General features: G+C 43.0%; 2 protein-coding genes across 2 annotated transcripts in view; one reads left to right on the top strand and one right to left on the bottom strand.

Annotated features, from left to right (window-relative positions):
- The window catches only part of LOC116644850 (histone H2B type 1-A-like), a 383,608-nt gene that overhangs the window by 221,060 nt on the left and 143,200 nt on the right, over nucleotides 1-19,348 (bottom strand). The window lies entirely within an intron of this gene.
- LOC116644904 (sodium-dependent phosphate transport protein 3) lies at nucleotides 1,011-18,520 on the top strand. The gene is made up of 12 exons (XM_032424742.1): nucleotides 1,011-1,019; nucleotides 5,286-5,393; nucleotides 6,777-7,058; nucleotides 8,975-9,208; nucleotides 9,294-9,381; nucleotides 12,287-12,373; nucleotides 14,102-14,220; nucleotides 14,342-14,503; nucleotides 15,008-15,140; nucleotides 15,229-15,376; nucleotides 16,190-16,280; nucleotides 17,842-18,520. Exons 1-12 carry the CDS (start codon nucleotides 1,011-1,013, stop codon nucleotides 17,974-17,976), a joined length of 1,596 nt encoding a protein of 531 aa, XP_032280633.1. The 3' UTR covers nucleotides 17,977-18,520.

Below are 19,348 nucleotides of genomic sequence, written 5' to 3'. Positions count from 1 at the left end.
GAAGCTGGCCCCTGTACTCAGAGGACAGAGAGAGACTGAAGACAGAGGCAGCCACTCCAGGTCGGCAGGTGGCCGTTTTAATAATAGCAAAGGGCACGACCCTTATCATGGGTGGCAGCAATGGATCTCTGCACCCACCCTCCAAATCTTAGAAATTTATAAAGAGGCCCTAACTGTGCTCAGTCACATATCCTACAGGTGTTCTCAACACCACATCACCATCTCAAGGTTACGTCCTTGGAGCAGCCTCTGGGAACAGAAAAGGCAAGTGGGACCCACATTCCCGGGACAGAGGAGAGACTGAGGAACCTTTGAGTGCCCAAGCCTAGCTCATGGGTCAGTTGGTGGCCACATGTTTTTGATGACGTTCCCCAACATAGGGTAGCTTCATGAAAGGATATCGGATTAGCCAAAGTTTATTAGAAAGTGGGCACCAAAAGCTTAAGGAAAGTCTAGATGACTTAGCAGAATCCCTTAGTGGAAACACCTCATTTATTGACGACTGACTACCAGTTAGCATAAGTATTTCATTTAATTTGCATAATAACCCCATGAGTTGGGTGTTATAACCCTTGCTTTACTAATGAAATTCACAGAGGTTAATTAAGTGACTCGTCCAAGGCCACAGAAAACACTAGGAAGTGAAGGTGGGGTTCACCTCATCTCTCCAATCCCAGGCGCCTGGTTCTTTCATCCAAACCATGCCACCTTCCTTTCAGGAAAAATGTTTGTTGACTTTTTTGGTTGTATGCACAGTTCAAAGCAGAAAAACATGATGTCACCTTTTGAGATCCTCATTTTATCAGTGAGAACTTGAAAATGAAGTTAAAAATTAAGCAGCGGAGTCAGACTCAGGTGTTCTGCTCTGAGGATGTAGGCCAGACCTGATGCTGACTGCCACGTGGCTCATTACTTATCCTTGTGAAACTCTGTGGAATTATTTGAAAGGGAGGAAAGGATAGAAACTTCTTCAGGGAGCCTTATAGTCTAGGGCTTAAAATACTGGTTTAATGGTGAAGGTAAGTGCTTTTCTTCTTTTTGGGTCAGAGGATAATTACTAATCAATCAGAGATCCATTAAAGGGAGGGAACAGTTTGAGGGGCAGTCAGAGGAAAACCGTTAACAGCAGCCTAAGGATTCCCACCTGGGGATGGTTTCTGTTTCCAAAAGGAAGAAGAGACTTTCTAAAGCATGCAATCGATTCAATCGATTCAATTGAACAAGGCTTGAAAGGCCACCAGGGCCAGTGGACACTGGGCAATTCTCTGAGGATTCCGTCTGAGCTGTGACACCTTGATGAGTCGGATGGGCTTCACTGTGGGATAAATACTGGATCGGAACTAACCGGGTCTGGGCTTGGGGACTGTGGCAAATGAGTCTTTTCAGATTTCTATGCATATTTGAGATTGTCTCTCAAGAAAAGGAGAATATGAAGTTGTGAATAAGATTAAAGGCAAGAACACCCGTATGCTTGCAGAGCTCACCTAGTTAGTTGCCCTCATCGGACAGCTCAGGAAAGGTGCCCAGGGAGATTATGATTATGGTGCGATGGCAGGAAGCCCTAGGCGCAAACTCAGTGAAGGTGCCTTCTCCCAATCTGCCCGAGAAGATCCCTGGTCCAAAGCACAGTTGGGCTCGTACAGGCCTGAAAGACAAGCCTGAGGTCGTCACTTGGAAGAAAGGAGCACAGGCACTCCCGCGGATCTCCTGGTGAGCTGAGCTGTGAGTCCCCCAAGGCAGTGACCCAATTGCCCTTGATTTGGGCCTTACCCTGCTTTCTAGGATCACCCACTATTGGTGCTTGATACACTTTTTCTTTTTCTTTTTTCATGATTAAATCCATAAGTGAATTGACAGCATGACTTAAAGGACCTATTGGAATAACAAGTTTTATCAGCATGGTAGGCAGAAATAAAGGTAGAATCTTTCAGAAAGGTAGGCAGGCGATAAAAAGGGGTCTCAGTTTTACTAACATTGAAAACATTGCTTCTTCGCATGGTCTCTGATGTCTGTACAAGATGCATCGCTTCTTCCCCCACCTCGTGGATTCTAGTTCAGAAGAACCTTCTTTTAAAAGGACATGTTTAAAACCAATTTAACAATCAATCAAAAGCACTTCCAGAGAAATGTATTTTATTTGCTCTAAATCTGTACTTATTAACCTGAGAGGGCCCGAGTGCCAATCTTGTGAGTGTTGATTATTAGTAACAGTTTACAATGCATACTTTACATTTAGAAGACATGCCTCAAACCATTTTTTTTCCACTCACAACTGTCCCGTGAAGTAATATCATCCCCATATTACCTCTTTTTTTTTTCTATTTCCTGTTCAATTAAAGCTCTGGTAGCTTATGAAAAATGCACTGGTTTACCCAGATTGTAAATGGCACAGAAGAGCTTGGTCCCTGGATACCCTTTGAACTACAGGTTCATACTCTTCAACTACATGTAACATTTACTCTGAGTAAACTGGGGGACTTGACTAACAGAGATGATGCAAGACAGGCTTAGGATTAGGGGAAATCTAAGAGCAATAAAAAGACTACTCTAACAAAATAGTGGGCTCCAGACTGAAACAAATAGGAAAAAAGACTGCTCTTTTGCTTCTGCATAAACCATATTGTTGACATTATTAATTTATATCAACTACAACTCTATACTGTATCATCAAATTATTTTTAAAAGGAAGAACTTTCGTTTACTGTCTATTCAATTTTTCTATATTTACTTAGAGCTTTGGTGCTAGGACTCACTAGTTTTTAGAAGTGTCACTCCTGAATGGGAAGGTCCTTAACTGTTTACAACTGGACTAAGACTCAACCCACTGTCTCTGAGTTCATATCAGTCATGATAAGGCTCAGACCCCAGCATTTCATATGCTTCTGTGATTATTTTGGGAAAGTAGTTTTCATTATTACATCACTGAGAGACCCTAGTGTAGAGTAGTTTGGGATGTCTGCCCAATTTCTCTCTTTGTCCCATGCAAAGGAAATAGGAAATTAATAAGTGAAATCAGCTATTGAGACAAAATTCAAAACAGTATGTGAAATCGTGAAAACTAAGGTAGGGATGGCAACAAGTGGAAGGACAGCTGAAGTGACAGGTCTGTGATATAATTCCACTAGCAAACAAACAAACAAACAAAAAGCAAGAAAAACTAGTCATTTTTCTTCTCTTCAATATTCAAAGCTCCACTTGAAAGTATTTTCATCATCAAATTTCCTTCTGGAATAAATGTTTAAAACCATTTAAAGCCATATGAATTCTTCTGTAGAATACCTCCAAATGAAGCTACCCTATTGTGTTCTAAGCTGAGCTTAAAATAGGAACATAAAGGGAAAGTGTATTTACAGATAGGATAAGCAACAGTCTGGCCATCCGGAGAGCTGGTGCTGGCTCTGTAAACCATGTGACTGGGAGTCAACCTCTCAGATGTCCTGCACACCGATTTTCTCACCAGCAAAATGAACAGTTGGGCCAGAGGATCTCTGGAGTGTCTTTCAGCTCTAGAGTTCAGACTGATTGGTGAGGTTGGCGGGAAAGCTTTCAGGGGAGTATGGACACTAGTAGTCGCATGCACAGCAAGGAGGTTCCCTTTAGGCAAGTCTTGGGAATTTACCTAACAAGGTAAATCAGCTAGAGAGTGGTCCAAACTCCAGGTAAACGAGGTGTCCTTTCCATTGTGCTTCAGCTAGGATCTGAGTGAAAAGCACTGAACTGGGCTTCTGACACCATCCGGATGTTAGCAAGACTTGAAAGCCTTCCACAGCAGGACAAAAGCCAACATGTTTCCTGGTGCTGACCTTGTCTGGTTTAGGCACTGGGCATCTATTTAGGTCAGGGTAAACAAATGAGAAAATTTCAAAACTTTGAGGGGGAGATCTTATTCTTAGAATTCTAGAAACTTTGGCAAGCAGAAGGCTATCCTGTCTATGCTAATGAAGCCTAATTACCATTTTTTCAATTAGCTTCTTCCAGGTATAAAATGAGTATCTGTGATTTGGAAAAAAAAAAAAATCACTAGGTGGATCTGGAAAATCGTAAAGAATAATGTGAGCACCGTGTTCTATAACCCAGAATCAGCCCCGGCTGGTCCTTGTGTGAATCTTTTTCTTTTTCTGCGCATGTGCAGGAATCAACACGGCCACGGCCACTGCTTTGTACTCGAGAGTACCCGCATTTCCCTCACAGTCGTCAACATCTTGGGGATGTTATTTTAAGAAAGTCCATCATAAGAATCTATTAAAGTTGACTCACTAAAAACCTTTTGGTTAGGTTAATTTGTCTCCAATATTATGCTGTAATAACTAATCCTGCAAAGAATTTTTTGGACAAAACTCTTCATCTTACCGTTCCTTATGAGCCTCTGTCCTAAAGTCATGGACTATGAACGTCCCTAAGGGTGCAGATAATTCTTGTTAAGTTGATGTGCAGAAAGAAGGCAAAGTTCTGGGTGATGAAATATAAGCATGATACATGTATTTATAAAGTCATGGGGGCTTCAGTTTAGGGACAGCTGCAAAACTGACAGTATTCTGAGGATAAGGATTGTTCCTAAAAGAAATAAGTGTATGTATCCGCAAAGAGAGTTCGGCCGGTATACAAATATCAGGTTAAACATGTCCACTTGGGGATCATGAATTCGCTTTTCCTGTCAAAAGAACCGGGTTTATTTGTAAATGTAGTAGAAAGTCCCACTCAGTGTGATTTTACAGATGGTCTGAAGAACTTTTCAGTCCAATAAAGTGTCCAATTTGTGTGTAGCAAAGACAGCAGGAAACATTTCTGAGCCTCAAATGTAGTATACCTAAGTGTTATGCAATGTCATCCTTCTTGTTCAGAGAAGACCCAATGTGGCATTGTTCTGGTTGTCCAGAAGGAACAGAAACACGGTCATAAGGAAAGCAAGGGTGTTCTGGAACTTTCTTGTCAGCTCCTGAGCTTATTTAACTTTCTTGTCCTCTGATCCACAGTACTCCTCGCCTTTGCACAGTTCTCTGTGGTTTGCAAGTTTCTCATTCAATTCTTGGGGCAGCACTCAGAAAGAGGCTGATTCTTACTGAACAGATGAGCGAAGGGATAGTTGCAGAATTTAAACAACCAGTTCTAAGTCACATAGCCCGATTTTCTTATAAAAACCGAGTCCTCCGTTAGCTTAACAAGAGTGTACTGCAAAATGTAAATTGCATAGCTGTGTTGGATCAAAACTGTGATGCTCAGAGAAGGCCACGTTCACATGAAAAGTTATTTGTGTGTCTTGTTTTGGACTGTTGCTCATCCCATAGATAAAACCCAGTCGTGGTGAAAGAGATTCAGGGCAGAGGGAAAGTTCACAGACTGCGCCACTATTTCCCAAAGAAGCCAAATGGACAAGAAGTCTTCCACCAGGAAAGGTAAACCCTCCCCTCTGGTTTGCAGGCACTTTATGGAAGAGTGGGCACTCATCTCCAGCGCTGTTCTTTTCCTTGCTTTCTCCTCCTAATTTTTTTTTTTAATCATGTCACCCGTTGTAAAGACTCAAAGACTCAATAGAACATTGTACTAGCTCCAGCCCCTCATTCTGTTACCTGTTGTTTTTTTGTTTAGGGAGCCCCACTGAGTTACTTATCAGAAATCAAGCCAAATGACCAATAAATACTGGGACATAAGGAATGGAATAAATCTTGAAAAAGTCATTTTAAACAACCTATGTATGAATTCTTCTATAGTGTTATTGCCAAGTGGCTGGCTATTTCCCAGAGCTTGGAATCCTCCAGTAGCATAGGAATAACTCTTTTGCAGGCAAATAATCCTATCATTGAGCCTATTTGGCCATTAAAAATTATTTTTTTTCATTATATTTTTATCTGCTTGTTCACAGGTCCTCTTTTTATTTCTCGTTAGTTCTAGTTCTCCAAATTCACAGAAAAAAATCGAATCCATCATTCACTTGGGAACCCTTGCAATATCGGTCCATTGTTCCACTTTGTGGGGACTTTTCAAAAAATGTGTTCTTCTTGGAGACACCTGAGTGGCTCAGTTGGTTAGGCGGCTGACTCTTGATTTCAGCTCAGGGTCCTGAGATCGAGCCCCGTGTCGCGCTCCACGCTCAGCAGGGAGTCTGCTTGCGGATTCTCTCTCTCCTTCTCCCTCTGCCCTTTCTCTCTCAAATAAATAAATAAATCTTTAAAGAAAATGTGTTGTTCTTGTAACATATGGAATAATTGTCCAGCACTATATCACCTACAAACTCAGTAAAGATGGTTCTCCGCGTTAGTTTTTTAAAAGCTGAATGCATATGCAGTCAGGTCTAGGGACACACAACAAAAATGTTTCCAAGTGAACATCAGACCAAGGAATCAGTGGAGGTGCTCATTTACACACACTCTCTCTCAAATATTTCAAAGAGAATCCTTGGAGGTTTGGTTAGCTTCCTGCAACAGCAGTTCTCTAAGTATAAACTTCCAAGCTTTATGGTGAATGAATATGCAGAACAGACAGGACCTCTGACTTGCAGCTGGGTGTCACCAGCTCTGCCACCATCTCCCCCATTCAATTTATTTTGGGACAATGTGACCTAAATGCCTTCACTTAGGTTTTCCTATAGTTACCATCTGCTTCCCATACCTCTGGAAAAAAAGGCCGTATTTGCTTTACTTGACTGTAAGATCCCAGATTGATTCTCTTCCAGCCAACTAAAGAATATGGCAAAGGAACGTTGTATGTAGTCGTGGTTATTTCAGTGAAAAAAAGGCCGTGGGGCTGAGTGAGGTCTCTGATGTTTTTTTCAGATTTAGCCATGGGACACGTGGAAAGATGGTGGCCTCAGTCAGGATGATCATTGTGTGCTTCCATATTGTCCTCTAGGTCCAGAGTTCTGTTCCTTACGCTATGGACTGGCTCTCATCATGCACTTCTCAAATTTCACCATGATAACCCAGCGTGTGAGTCTGAGCATTGCAATCATTGCCATGGTGAACAGCACTCAGCAGCATGGTCTGCCCAACGCCTCCACAGAAGGACCTCTTGCAGACACTCTCAACAACCCCAGCAGATCCATGAAGGAATTTAATACAGGGGTAAGTATCATGGAGAATGAGGCTCTTTGTCGAGAGGGAAAACCCAGTTTGAAAGGAAGGATCTTGATTCTGTGAAGCATAGAAGCATGAATTTTCAGTGACCAACTGAAAAAAGACTGGAATTTTGTTTTTGAGATATTTCTTACCTCTGTGATAAAAATAATCCTTCATTGAGATTGTTATGATTATAAGGCGGGGGGGACTATAGAAAAAATTGTGAAAACTTCCACAAAGAAACAGAATACTAGGTGTCTTCCATGAAAAACTTGGCACAGAGCACATCCTTCTGCCAGCTTCTATGTAGATCTCTGCACCTTTCCTTGTCTTGGGGCCATTCTGCAACTCTGTAAGTTCTATATAACAAATAGTAATGCAAGGGATTTTTGCCATGGCTCTGCAAATGAATTTTGTCCTGTGGAAAATCAATTGATACTCTCCTCACTTGCCACTCAGTTGAATAAGCCAATTTTGCCATATATTTAAAATCTAATTCAGTATTACTTCCTACTTATGGGTCTTTGAATTCTCTTTGGACCAGTTGTAACATCTTACCAATTCCCTTATTAATCAATGAGTTAAATAAAATCTTTATCACAATATTGTATGAGAATTATGATTACACCTTATTTTTAAATTTTTTCTTTAAACTATCATTTACTGTACATTCCTAATGTCACCCTTGTATTTCATGATTTTATTACCTTGGGCCCAGCTTATTTATAATAACCTCTCTGCCTCCAGTCTTTTCTCCATAATTCATCCTACACATTCACATTCTCATGCTCAAGATTCCAGGATACCTTCAAGTTGCCAAACTTCTCTCTTGACGTGCTTGCTCCTCCAAAATCTGGCCCCACTTCTCAGCACACTCAGATCTGCTATCAGTGGCCCAGGTTCTGAGTAAATCAGAGCCCTGGTTAGTTTCTCTTCATCTGGTATCATTTCAAATGCTACAAGTTCACTCTCGCTCTTCAGTAAAAATGAATCTTCCTATTTCTCTTTGTGCAAATCATCGTCATTCTTCAAAGGATGGTTCAAGTATTGCTTCCTTCCTGGGATCTTTGCAAATTGTTCTTCCCTCTTCTCAAAGTCCCTATTTTACTGATGTTTATCCTCAAACTTGAATTCTCACCTGAATCATATATCTTGCATTATTTATAATTATTATAAATGGATTAAAATAGTTCATATTATATATATATGTATGTATTTTTGCTTCTTTACTTCAATTTATAGCATGATGCCACATATCTAGTAGGCTACCAAAAATTATTTATTGGCTTACATCATGAGAAGAATGTGATCTTATTAATATGCAATATGTGTTTTAGGAAGTCATCTCTGCCAAGGCAGACCGTAATTCCTAAACTTGATTTTAAGGACTAATTTTGATGAGAGGTCAGTAAAGTTGTGTTTTTTTAATTTTTGAAATGAGAGTCAACATGTCCCCTAACTTTTCTCAGAAGCAAATATTTAAAGGAAGCTCTTTTTCAGATGAAATATCTCTCAATGGCCTTTTTTCATTTAATATCTTCCTATCGTGTATTCATTTCTTTATCTCTTTCCTTCTTCATTTCTTTTGATTTTACTCCCCCTCTGAAAGGAGCAGATTAGGGGTATAATTGGTTGTTTGTTTGGAAGAGGTGGGATATCTGTTCTGTAAAAAATACAACTGATGAATCACTAAATTATCTCTGAAACTAACAATACACAATTTGTTAATTAAGTTGAACTTAAATAAAAAAAAATTTTAAAGAAAATAAGTAAGATCTTTTAAAAAAACAAAAAAAAAATACAGGAAAGTGGATTTTTATGCTAGAATCCCACCAACCCTAAGCAGCACTGGTTTTAAAGTAGATTTTCATAACAGAACTTCTTAGCAAATAATTTTCTTTCTTCCCCCCACCCCCCACCAGGCCTCTGTATATGAATGGAGCCCAGAGACTCAGGGTATCATCTTTAGCTCCATCAGCTATGGGATAATAGTGACTCTGATCCCAAGTGGATATTTAGCAGGGATATTTGGAGCAAAGCAGATGCTTGGTGCTGGTCTGCTGATCTCCTCTCTTCTCACCCTCTTTACGCCGTCGGCTGCTGACTTCGGAGTGATTTTGGTTATTGTGATTCGGACAATCCAGGGCATGGCCCAGGTATCCAGCTACTTTCTCATTCTGAGTGGGATACAGGTGCCCTAATTCTACTGGAGATCAAAGGTCTTAATGATTTTCCTTTCAGGGAATGGCATGGACAGGTCAGTTTACAATTTGGGCCAAGTGGGCTCCCCCACTTGAACGAAGCAAGCTCACCAGCATTGCGGGCTCAGGTAAGGATGTGCATATGGATGACAGCTTTGTAATCTGCTTTGCCCCCGACGACGCATCTTCCCTTCTCTGCATGGGATGTTTTGGGGGGAGAGGGAGAAAGTGCTACCAAGAAATTTGACAATGTGAGACAGTTACATAACACCTGTGAGAGAAAGAAAGATACGTCAGTGCCATATATCTACTAAGGCTCAGAAGCAAGAGGCCACTGTGAGCTTGGGTAGTCAGCAAAGCATTGTCAGAAAATGTCTGTAACTTAAATGGGCATAAATGCAAAAAGATCAAGTAAACTTAGGGGCGCCTGGGTGGCTGAGATGGTTAAGCGTCTGCCTTTGGCTCAGGTTATGATCTTAGGGTCCTGGGATTGAGTCCCCTGAAGGGCTCTCTGCTCAGTGGGAAGTCTTTCTTTCTGCCCCTCGCCCCTTCATGCTCACACTCTCTCTCTCAAATAAATAAAGTCTTTTAAAAAAAGATCAAGTAAGCTTATATAATACTTACCCATGGTGTATAAACACTATTTTGGCAAAGATATACACGTGAGAATTAAGACTATCAGATTTCACAGAGGTAAGGAGAGAAATCAGGCTGGAAAGTTGAGTTTAAAGAGCCCGGGTGATTTCTGAGCTCTTTGCTATTCTGAGCTAATCTTCACAGCACCTCTCTGATAATTAACAATATTTAAACTCTCATTTTACAAAGGAGGGAATTAACATATGCAGAAATTAAGTAAATTGCCCAAATACCAATAGCCAGCCTGTGACAGAGCTGAGATCTGAGCCTAGGCAGTTTGACCCCAGGGCGCACTCTCAGTCGCCCTGCCGTCTGCCTCTCCAGGGCATGTGATCAGATCACACCAAGGACTTAAATGATTTTATCACTGCCATTTGCCCCAACTGGTAGCACTGGAAGTGTATACTTGCAGAATAGGGGCGCCTGGGTGGCTCAGATGGTTGAGCGTCTGCCTTCGGCTTGGGTCATGATCCCAGGGTCCTGGGATCGAGCCCCGCATCGGGCTCCCTGCTCAAGTGGGGAGCCTGCTTCTCCCTCTCCCTCTGCCATTCTCTCCACTTGTGCTCTCTGGCTCTATCTCTCTGTCAAATAAATAAATAAAATCTTAAAAAAAAAAAAAAAAAAAAAAAAATTGTATACTTGCAGAATAGAAGTGAGGTTCCCTCAAGCCTCTCACTCCCGGCTCCAATGTACAGCTGCATCCTACAGATGCTTTTTACTCCAAAGCAACCCTCCTGCGTTCTGGCTCCTTCCATTGCAGTTGTCCTGTCTTCTCTATCTATAAATGCTCTTGATGAGGGAGCAGAAGGCTAGCGGAGGACAAAGCACAAGCTGACAGCCCGCAACTCCCACTCCTGGGTGGGATATGTGTGATATTCTTCCAGGAAGCCCCCAACTAACTTAATGTTACTGCCTTGCTAGAGGAGGAGAAACAACCTTGACTTGACAATGGCAAGGCCCCTGGTATCTGGTAGGTCCTCTTTAGCATCTGAAAGTCCTTTTGAAACCTCCCTTTGCCTCACCTCCCCCAGCCCCACAGTATATAATCAGCCTCCCCTCACAACCCCAGGGCAGCAGCTCTTTCTGCCCACGGGTCCTGTCCCCAGGCTTTAATAAACCACCATTTTGCACCAAAGACGTCTCAAGAATTCTTTGTTGGTCGTGGGCTCCAGACCTCACCCCACCAAACCTCACCTATATTCCAAAACCACATCACTCTCAGCTAGTCTTCTCTCTCCTCAGCTTTGTTCCCTGCAGACTTCTCTTCCCATCAAAGCCAAGTTACCTCCTTAAAGCACAGATAAGGCATCTTTGCTCACTTGCTTGGACTTCAATGCGTTCCTCCATGACTGCAGATAAAAATGGATCTCCTTATTGCGTGGATACAAAGATCGGCTGCTATATGGTCCCAATCTGCTTTTCCACTCAGCATCCCTCTGTAAGCAAGGCTCACGTCACACCACCTACAATCTGCACTTACCTTCTCTCTGGCTCTACTCTCCTGGCCCATTTTCCTGGAAGGTCCTCTACTCCTAGCTTCTTTTACCCAAAATCCATCCATTTCACTGCTTAGCTCATGTAAACAATTTGTAAGCCTCATTGTCAACTTCAACACTCTCCTCTTGTATACATCCATAGCATACTATAGTTGATTATTGTAGCTGTATTCCACATCCTTTTTTTCCCCCAAAGTGCAGATTGGGACCCATTCAGGGGTCATAAAATTAATATAGTGGGTCAAAACCAGTATTTAAAAACAAAATAGAATAGAATAGAAAATGTTGGAGTGCATTACACATGGTGAGTCTAAGTATTGACTCATGAAACTTTTGTTTGAGTTTTATGCATGTGTATGTATTTGTGTATGTTTAGTGTCGCCATGTAAAATGCGTTTCTTATTGTGGATCTCTGTTAAATATGTTCAAATTCCAAAGTCTACACTATATTATATTTGTAATAGTGAATTTTGCTCATGCTTTTCTCTCCAGCTGGACTGAAGTCTCCTTGAGGTCAGAGACTGTATCTTATTAATCTGTGTAAGACTTTTCTTTCCTGTCCTCAACCTCATATTGCACCCTGCCAGAATGCAACTCTGATTCTAAGGAAATACTGGTGGGCCATGATTGCAGAGTTTCTATGACAAACTAAGGGATTTGTACTGGGCTCATTGGTGTTAAGGAGCTCTTGAAGTGTCAGGAGGCATACCATTCTTGTTTATCAATTCTAAGTACTTCACATGATGTTACTAGGGGAGATCTGTGAACAGGAAGAAATACTCTCCTCACTCAGTAATTCTACGTCTGCCTCCACTCTGTTGGGACAATGTCCAGGGAGGCCACTCAATCTCAGCCCTTTGCTGTCTTCATAACGTGCCCTTTTTGTCCCTCTTCTCTTCAGGGGTAGCGTTTGGGTCCTTCATCATCCTCTGCACGGGGGGACTAATCTCACAGGCCTTGGGCTGGCCTTTTATCTTCTACATCTTTGGTGAGTCATTTTCCCCTGAATCCCAAGCCCTCTGTTTGCCAGCCATTTGGTTGGACGCCCACATTACCTGTCACCCATTCCCATGTGAGAGAGAACGTTGAAGATCGGTAGCTCCCTCCCTCCAATCTAGGAGATGACTCCGTGTGGTGTTGACGTCTGAGGAACTGGGAATGCAGCCTTCCCCTCCCACCCCAGGCATCTTCTGTAGAATCTCCACCACCACATCTGAAATGCCAGGTCTAGTTGCCTTGTGGTTAAAATGTCAGTGTCACCAAAAGTTGGTGGAATACACTTTAAACATGTCTTCATATTTTATTGTAATTATTATTTCTGCCAAGATGCCCTTAACCTATGCTCTACCAGGCAAATCTTGCAAAGCTCATTTAAATGCACCCTTCCAGGGGCGCCTGGGTGGCTCAGTCGGTTAATTGTCTGACTCTTGTTCTTGGCTCAGGTCTTGATCTCATGGTCGTGAGTTTGAGCCCCGCACTGGGCTCCATGCTGGTTGTGGAGCCTACTTAAAAAAAAATGCATCCTTCCCTAGGGAAACTTCCGGGGCTTATCACATCAGATGCAGTCTTTTACCTTCTTCAAGTGACAGAGCTCAGCAAGGAGACACATTTCTGTTCTATTGTTATAACCAAGTGATGTCATTCAATATGGTTCTGGCTTGTATGGCTCTCTCATTAATGGTGTTAATCCCAGGTCATCTTTGGTCCACACGTGTTCATCAGGTATTATCAAGAAATATTTCTTCTGGAAATTCATAATGAACGTATTGTTTGAATACAAATAACATTGTCTTTTGCAAATGTGCTGGAAATTTTGCTTTGCCACACTGATTTTCTGGCAGGTTGTTTCGTGTGTGTATGACTCCTATGTTCTCCAATCCTGACTACTCAGATCTTCCAAAATAAGACAATAACGTGTGTAATAAGACATTGCTGTTAATGACACATAACACTATAAACCACTGGAGTCCTAAGAGTAATTAACCAGCTATGCAATGGTACATTCATGCTCAGTTCTCTCCAGAGGGCTCTGACGTTGACAAATGACACTCGAAATTTGAGAGGTGGTGTCTGGAGAGCTTTTAAAAGGAGATTTGTAGAAGCACCTGGGTGGTGCAGTCCATTAAGTGTCTGACTCCTGGTTTTGGCTCAGGTCATGATCTCAGGGTCCTGGGATCGAACCCCACATGGGGCTCTGTGCTTAGGAAGGAGTCCACTTGAGATTCTCTCTCCCTCTCCCTCTGCCCCTCCTGCTTGTGCTGTCTCTCTCTCTTTCTCTCTCTCTCACTCAAATAAATAAATAAATCTTTTTTAAAAAACAGAGATTTGTGGGGCACCTGGGTGGCTCAGTCGTTAAGCGTCTGCCTTCAGCTCAGGGCATGTTCCCAGTGTCCTGGGATCGAGCCCCGCATCGGGCTCCCTGCTCAGCGGGAAGCCTGCTTCTCCCTCTCCCACTCCCCCTGCTTACGTTCCTGCTCTCGCTGTGTCTGTCTCTGTCAAATAAATAAATAAAATCTTAAAAAAAAAAAAAACTTAAAAAAAAAACAGAGATTTGTAAAAGAATTGAAATAAAGAAGCAGGCAAGTTTAGTTCCTTATGGTGGAATAACCATGAATTGATAGGTGTGTTTGGAGGGGGATGTGGGCCACATCAGAGGAAACTCCCTTCTCCCAGCACAGAAGTCTACCCAAAAACTAACGGGGTCCCGGCTTCCCAGGTAGCATTGGCTGTGTCTGCTGTCTCCTGTGGTTCACGGTGATTTATGATGACCCCATGCATCACCCATGCATAAGCGTCCAGGAAAAGGACTACATCGTGGCCTCACTGGCTCAACAGGTATGGTGCATCCCTCCTACCTGTGGACCATGCGGAGGCCCCTACGGCAGGGTGTGGGGCTCATGGGAGAGGCACCCTCACGCCTGTTCTAACCCCATGTTGATTAGATATTTCCTTTCAGTCCAGTTCTCCCAGACGATCTGTCCCCATAAAAGCTATGGTCAGATGCCTACCACTTTGGGCCATTTTCACGGGGTTTTTCAGCCATTTCTGGTTATGCACCATAATCATAACATACCTGCCGACGTACATCAGCTCTGTGCTCCACGTGAACATCAGAGATGTGAGTATCCTTCCGGTACTTCTAAGGAAACAATAATGGCAATAAGGAGAAATAGTTCCACGATGCCTACTGCACTCTGGCCTTGCACATAACCACTCATTTAACCTTCACAATGACCTTGAGAAAGGCATGTAATGATTCCTATTGTCCAGGCATGGACCTGGGGACATGTGAGGTCAGCTGATGTGCCTTGAATTGCACAACCACTGAGTGGCCCAGCAGCTGCAAGAGCTGAGTCCTCAACCACTGAACAACACCACCACACCAGCCGATTCTTCAGTGTCCCTTAGAGATTAATAGCACTTTTCTCCCTGAGACCAGTGTAATGCCATGTAACTGGCCCTCTTACCTGAGGCGGTGTTCTTCTTCTGTGGAAAAGAAGAACTTTTAACTTCCTAAAAACCACTCAGAATATCCGGGGGTGGCTCACAGTTGTCTGTGGAACTGATAAGCGTGGGGGCCATCTGCACATCTGCACTCATCGTACCTGTTTCCTTCCCGCAGAGTGGGGTTCTGTCCTCCCTGCCCTTCATTGCTGCTTCGAGTTGTACGATTCTAGGAGGCCAGTTGGCAGATTTCCTTCTGTCCAGGAACCTTCTCAGATTAATCACTGTACGAAAACTCTTCTCATCCCTAGGTAAGGATAGGTGCATGGGCTTGCTTAACTAATCCCTTTTCCCACACCTGGTCTGAGAGGGGGCCTGACGGTGCGTCTCATTGCCCAGGGCTCCTCCTTCCATCGCTGTGTGCCATGGCTTTGCCCTTCGTGGCTTCTAGTTACGTGACAACCATTATTTTGCTGATACTCATTCCTGGAACCAGCAACCTGTGTGATTCGGGGTTCATCATCAACACCTTAGATGTCGCCCCCAGGTAAGACCTTTCTCCATTTGTTCCCCTCACCCGGGCCCTTTCGGAGGTGTTAGGCCTCAGCCTTTTTCTTGCAACTCTTTCATGTTATGACATGCACAAAATGATGGTACAATAATGACAAATAACTAGAAACGTCAGTACGTGGCCATGACCTATTATGGCATTTTAAGGACAACAGTTCCCAATCTCGGCCAGTAATCATTTAGATGAAAAGCTTTCCAAGCCTCCCCACCAGGGACGGAACTGTATGCTCTGGGAAAGGGCCCACACACGTGTGTTTTGGAAAAGCTTCCAGAGTGTTGATAATATCAGCTCCCACGTATGTATCCACTTGCCATGAGCCAAACCCTACTTGATAGGCGAATATCAACACATCTAATCCTCACAACTGCATGAGGTAGGTCCGATTGTTATCCTCACTCTAAAGGGGAGAAGACTGAGTCACGCCAAGGTGAAGTGACAGGACTGAGGTCACACAAAGGCAGAGCCAGGCTTTGGCCCCAGGCAGTTTGTTTGGAGTCTGCGGTCCTGGGCACTGCATACACTGCCTGTCTTGCTGAGTGGCCTCGGGATGGGGGTGGCAGGTGGATCCTGGGCTCCCCAGAAACTGAAGTGGCCCCTGGTTGTTGACTTGGCAGAGAGGTGATTTCAGGGTTGGCAAACAGGCATTACCCCGAATGTCTTTAGGTAAACGAAACACTGCATTGGGCAAAATAACTTTGCTATTATAATTGAACTGCATTAAAGTTGAGTTGCTGAAAAGCCCCAGATAGCTTTCTACATAAAATCATCTGTAAAATCTTCGGCCCACAGGTATGCAAGCTTCCTCATGGGAATCTCAAGGGGATTTGGGCTCATCGCAGGAATCATCTCCTCCACGGCCACCGGATTCCTTATCAGTCAGGTTGGCCAGTTTCTTGAACGTCTGCAAGTGGCAGGTATTGTTTTAGGCCCAGGGACTCACGGTGGCGGCTCTCCAGGACGGTGTGTTCTGACAGAGACAGCAAGCGTGGATGTCAATTCAGTCCCTCTATTCACAGGGGACTCGAAATGACAGTCTATTAGGTCAGATTCCCCAGGGAAAGAAAAATATAAGCTGAACTTCTAAAAATGAATGGATGTTGGATGGATGAAAATGAGCAGTTCAGGTAGAGAAAAACAGCACCAATGAGCTCCTGGAGGAAGAAAAGCATGAAACGGTTCTGGGTTAGGACCAGAGTGAATGATACGTGTCAAGGAATGGTAAGAGATACAGAGGAGCAGAAGGGAAAGATTATGAAGAGTCTGTTCAGATTCATTCTAATTAGAAATAATTACAAAATGGAAGCATAAAGGGTCCCAAGGTCAGTTTAAATAAAGGGAGGTGAGGTCATGGCGACAAGAGCATGGCTGTGAGCATGCGCCACGAGGCTCACTCAGTGTGAAGTGTGGGCTGGGAGGACAGAAGAAAAAGCAGAGCCAGGCTGGGATGGCAGGATGACAAGAGTCAACTTACAAAAAAGTTTTATTTTTTTTTTTTGAGAGAGAGAACGGGGTGGGGGAGGGAGGGCAGGGGAAGAGGGAGAGGGAGAGAATCTTATGTAGGCTCAATGCCCAGCCCAGAGCCCAACACGGGGCTCCATCTCACAACCCTGAGATCACAACCTGAGCTGAAATCAAAAGTTGGACGCTTAACCAACTGAGCCACCCAGGCACCCCAACTTACAAAAAAGTTTTGTTTATTTTTAACACATCTCTATGTGATCTAGTTTCCAGGTTCATTTTCAACCAAATTGCTAGGAATCTGCTGTGATTCTAATGCCAGAAATGAACTATGACTTACCAGGCCTGGGTGAGGAGGATCATTCCAGCCAAATACGACTCACGTTATGTTGAGAGGCCCATCGAAGGGGTGTTGGCACTGATGTCTACAACCAAAACCAGCTAAACAGAGAGAACACAAGGATAAGAGCTTAAAAATGTCACTTTAGGCATAATTCTAAATGAGTAATGTGGTATTTTTGTGAATGTTGAGATCCAGATTTCTAGAAAGACGTTAGTGTAGGTTAATTCATTTTGGTTTAAAGAAAAATCCGTCTCGGGCACTTGGGTGGCTCAGTTGGTTAAGCAACTGCCTTCAGCTCAGGTCATGATTCTGGAATTCCAGGATCGAATCCCGCATCGCAGGCTTCTCCCTCTGACCCTCTCATGCTTTCTCTCTCTCTCATTCGCTCTCAAATAAATAAATAAAATCTTTAAGAAAAAAGAAAAATCCATCTCGACCCAGAACCCAATGTTCATTTTAGAGTCATTCTGTCTCCAACAATTTCATAAAACTTTCTTTGATAAGTTAAGATGTTTAGTGGCTATTGCAGATCACTCCTGCTATACTTGGAGATCAATACTGCGATACACAAAATGGACGATTTCTAGAGCTGGTGGGGAAGGAGCCGTGAGACTGATAGTTCTGTGTTTTCTGCCCCCAGGATTCTGTGTCTGGATGGAGGAATGTCTTTTTCCTGTCCGCTGCCGTCAACATGTTTGGCATGTTTTTTTACATCACATTTGGACAAGTAGAAATCCAGGACTGGGCCAAAGAGAAGACCCTCACCCGCCTCTGAGGATATTGAATTACAAACTGAAATGCAGTGCTGACCGTTAACTTTTGCGACGTTTTTTACGTGTCATCATTCTTCATATTCTTGGCCATAGGCTCAGCGGTTCTCAACTCTGGCTGCGTGTTGGATTTCCTGGGGAGTCTCTAAACCACACGGATGATGGGGCCGCCCGCAGAGACTCTGAATGAACTGGTCTGAGGGAGAGCCCGGGTGCCACAGGTTGTTAGACATGCAGCAGGGTTTCTAGCATGCAGCCAGGGTCGACAGCTGCCGGACACACTGGAAACGCCAATTCCTGTTGCCTTTGAAGTTTCCTCTTTGGAAAGTACTGGATGAATAAAAATCTATGTGAAAATAATCACTGATAAATACCTTCATGGGGGTGATTATGGACACAGAGAAGACCTGCTAGGAGCTGTAGTCATGCGTTATAGAGCTCAGCATGGAACAGAAATTTAAGGCTGTAATCCACAGAATTAACTTTTTTATTATTTGTATACATTGTGTGAAACATGGATGTTTATTTATGTGGCTAAATTCTATTAAAATTCACATGTTAAAATTAAAATAGACCATTTTCAAATTATTTAGATGAGGATTATTTCTGTCAGCTGAAACAGATATCTACTTATCCTTAGCTAGATTCCGGGGAATTAATGACCAGGAAATGACCAGGCAGAGAGTAAATGAATGAGGTTAACTAGAAATCAAGGGAGAGAAAAGACAGAATTGAAAGGCTCAAGGGGAGGCAAGATGGGCACTTTCAGAAGGTATAAGGAGATAGTTTGTAATGAAAATTGAAGGGAGGCAACAGATGATCCAAATGAAATGATGATTTATAAGGAGAAGAATACTGAAGGTATAACAAGATGGAAGAAAACATAGAATGACTTTACATACCATAGAAGTTCCTTTTTCGGGATTGAAAAAGATCGTTTGACCTTCTTCCTATTTTCCCAGGACTCAGACAGTCATCACTGTCTCCAACAGGAATTAATTGTGGTTCCTACTTCTTAAAACACATCCTCTAGGCTGTGAGAGCTCATACACAGAGCTGACGCTGGTTTTGCCACAACTGTTCTAGAAGAGAAATTCCTGCCATCTTTAAAAGCCCCACAGAACCACAGGGATGGAAAAGAATCTCCTAACGCATATCAACAGGTATTTTTGAGCAAGTGTTTCAAAGAAAACACATGGCCAGGCTCTGAGGATGATGTTAAGATGAGAACACTCTGGCTCTGTCCTCTGGGTATTTTCAATATAGAGAAGAAGGGGAGTTTGTAGAAAACGAAAAGAAGAGAAAAAGAGAAGAGTCGTAAAATGGATGGGCAAATTAAATACAGGAAAAAAAGAATAAAAAATGGCAGACAACCCA

Source organism: Phoca vitulina, unplaced genomic scaffold (genome assembly GCF_004348235.1).
Source record: "Phoca vitulina isolate PV1807 unplaced genomic scaffold, GSC_HSeal_1.0 scaffold31, whole genome shotgun sequence".
In the NCBI taxonomy this organism is placed as follows: Eukaryota; Metazoa; Chordata; class Mammalia; order Carnivora; family Phocidae; genus Phoca; species Phoca vitulina.
Note: the sequence above shows the minus strand (reverse complement) of the source record. Positions and strands in the feature narration are given on the sequence as shown.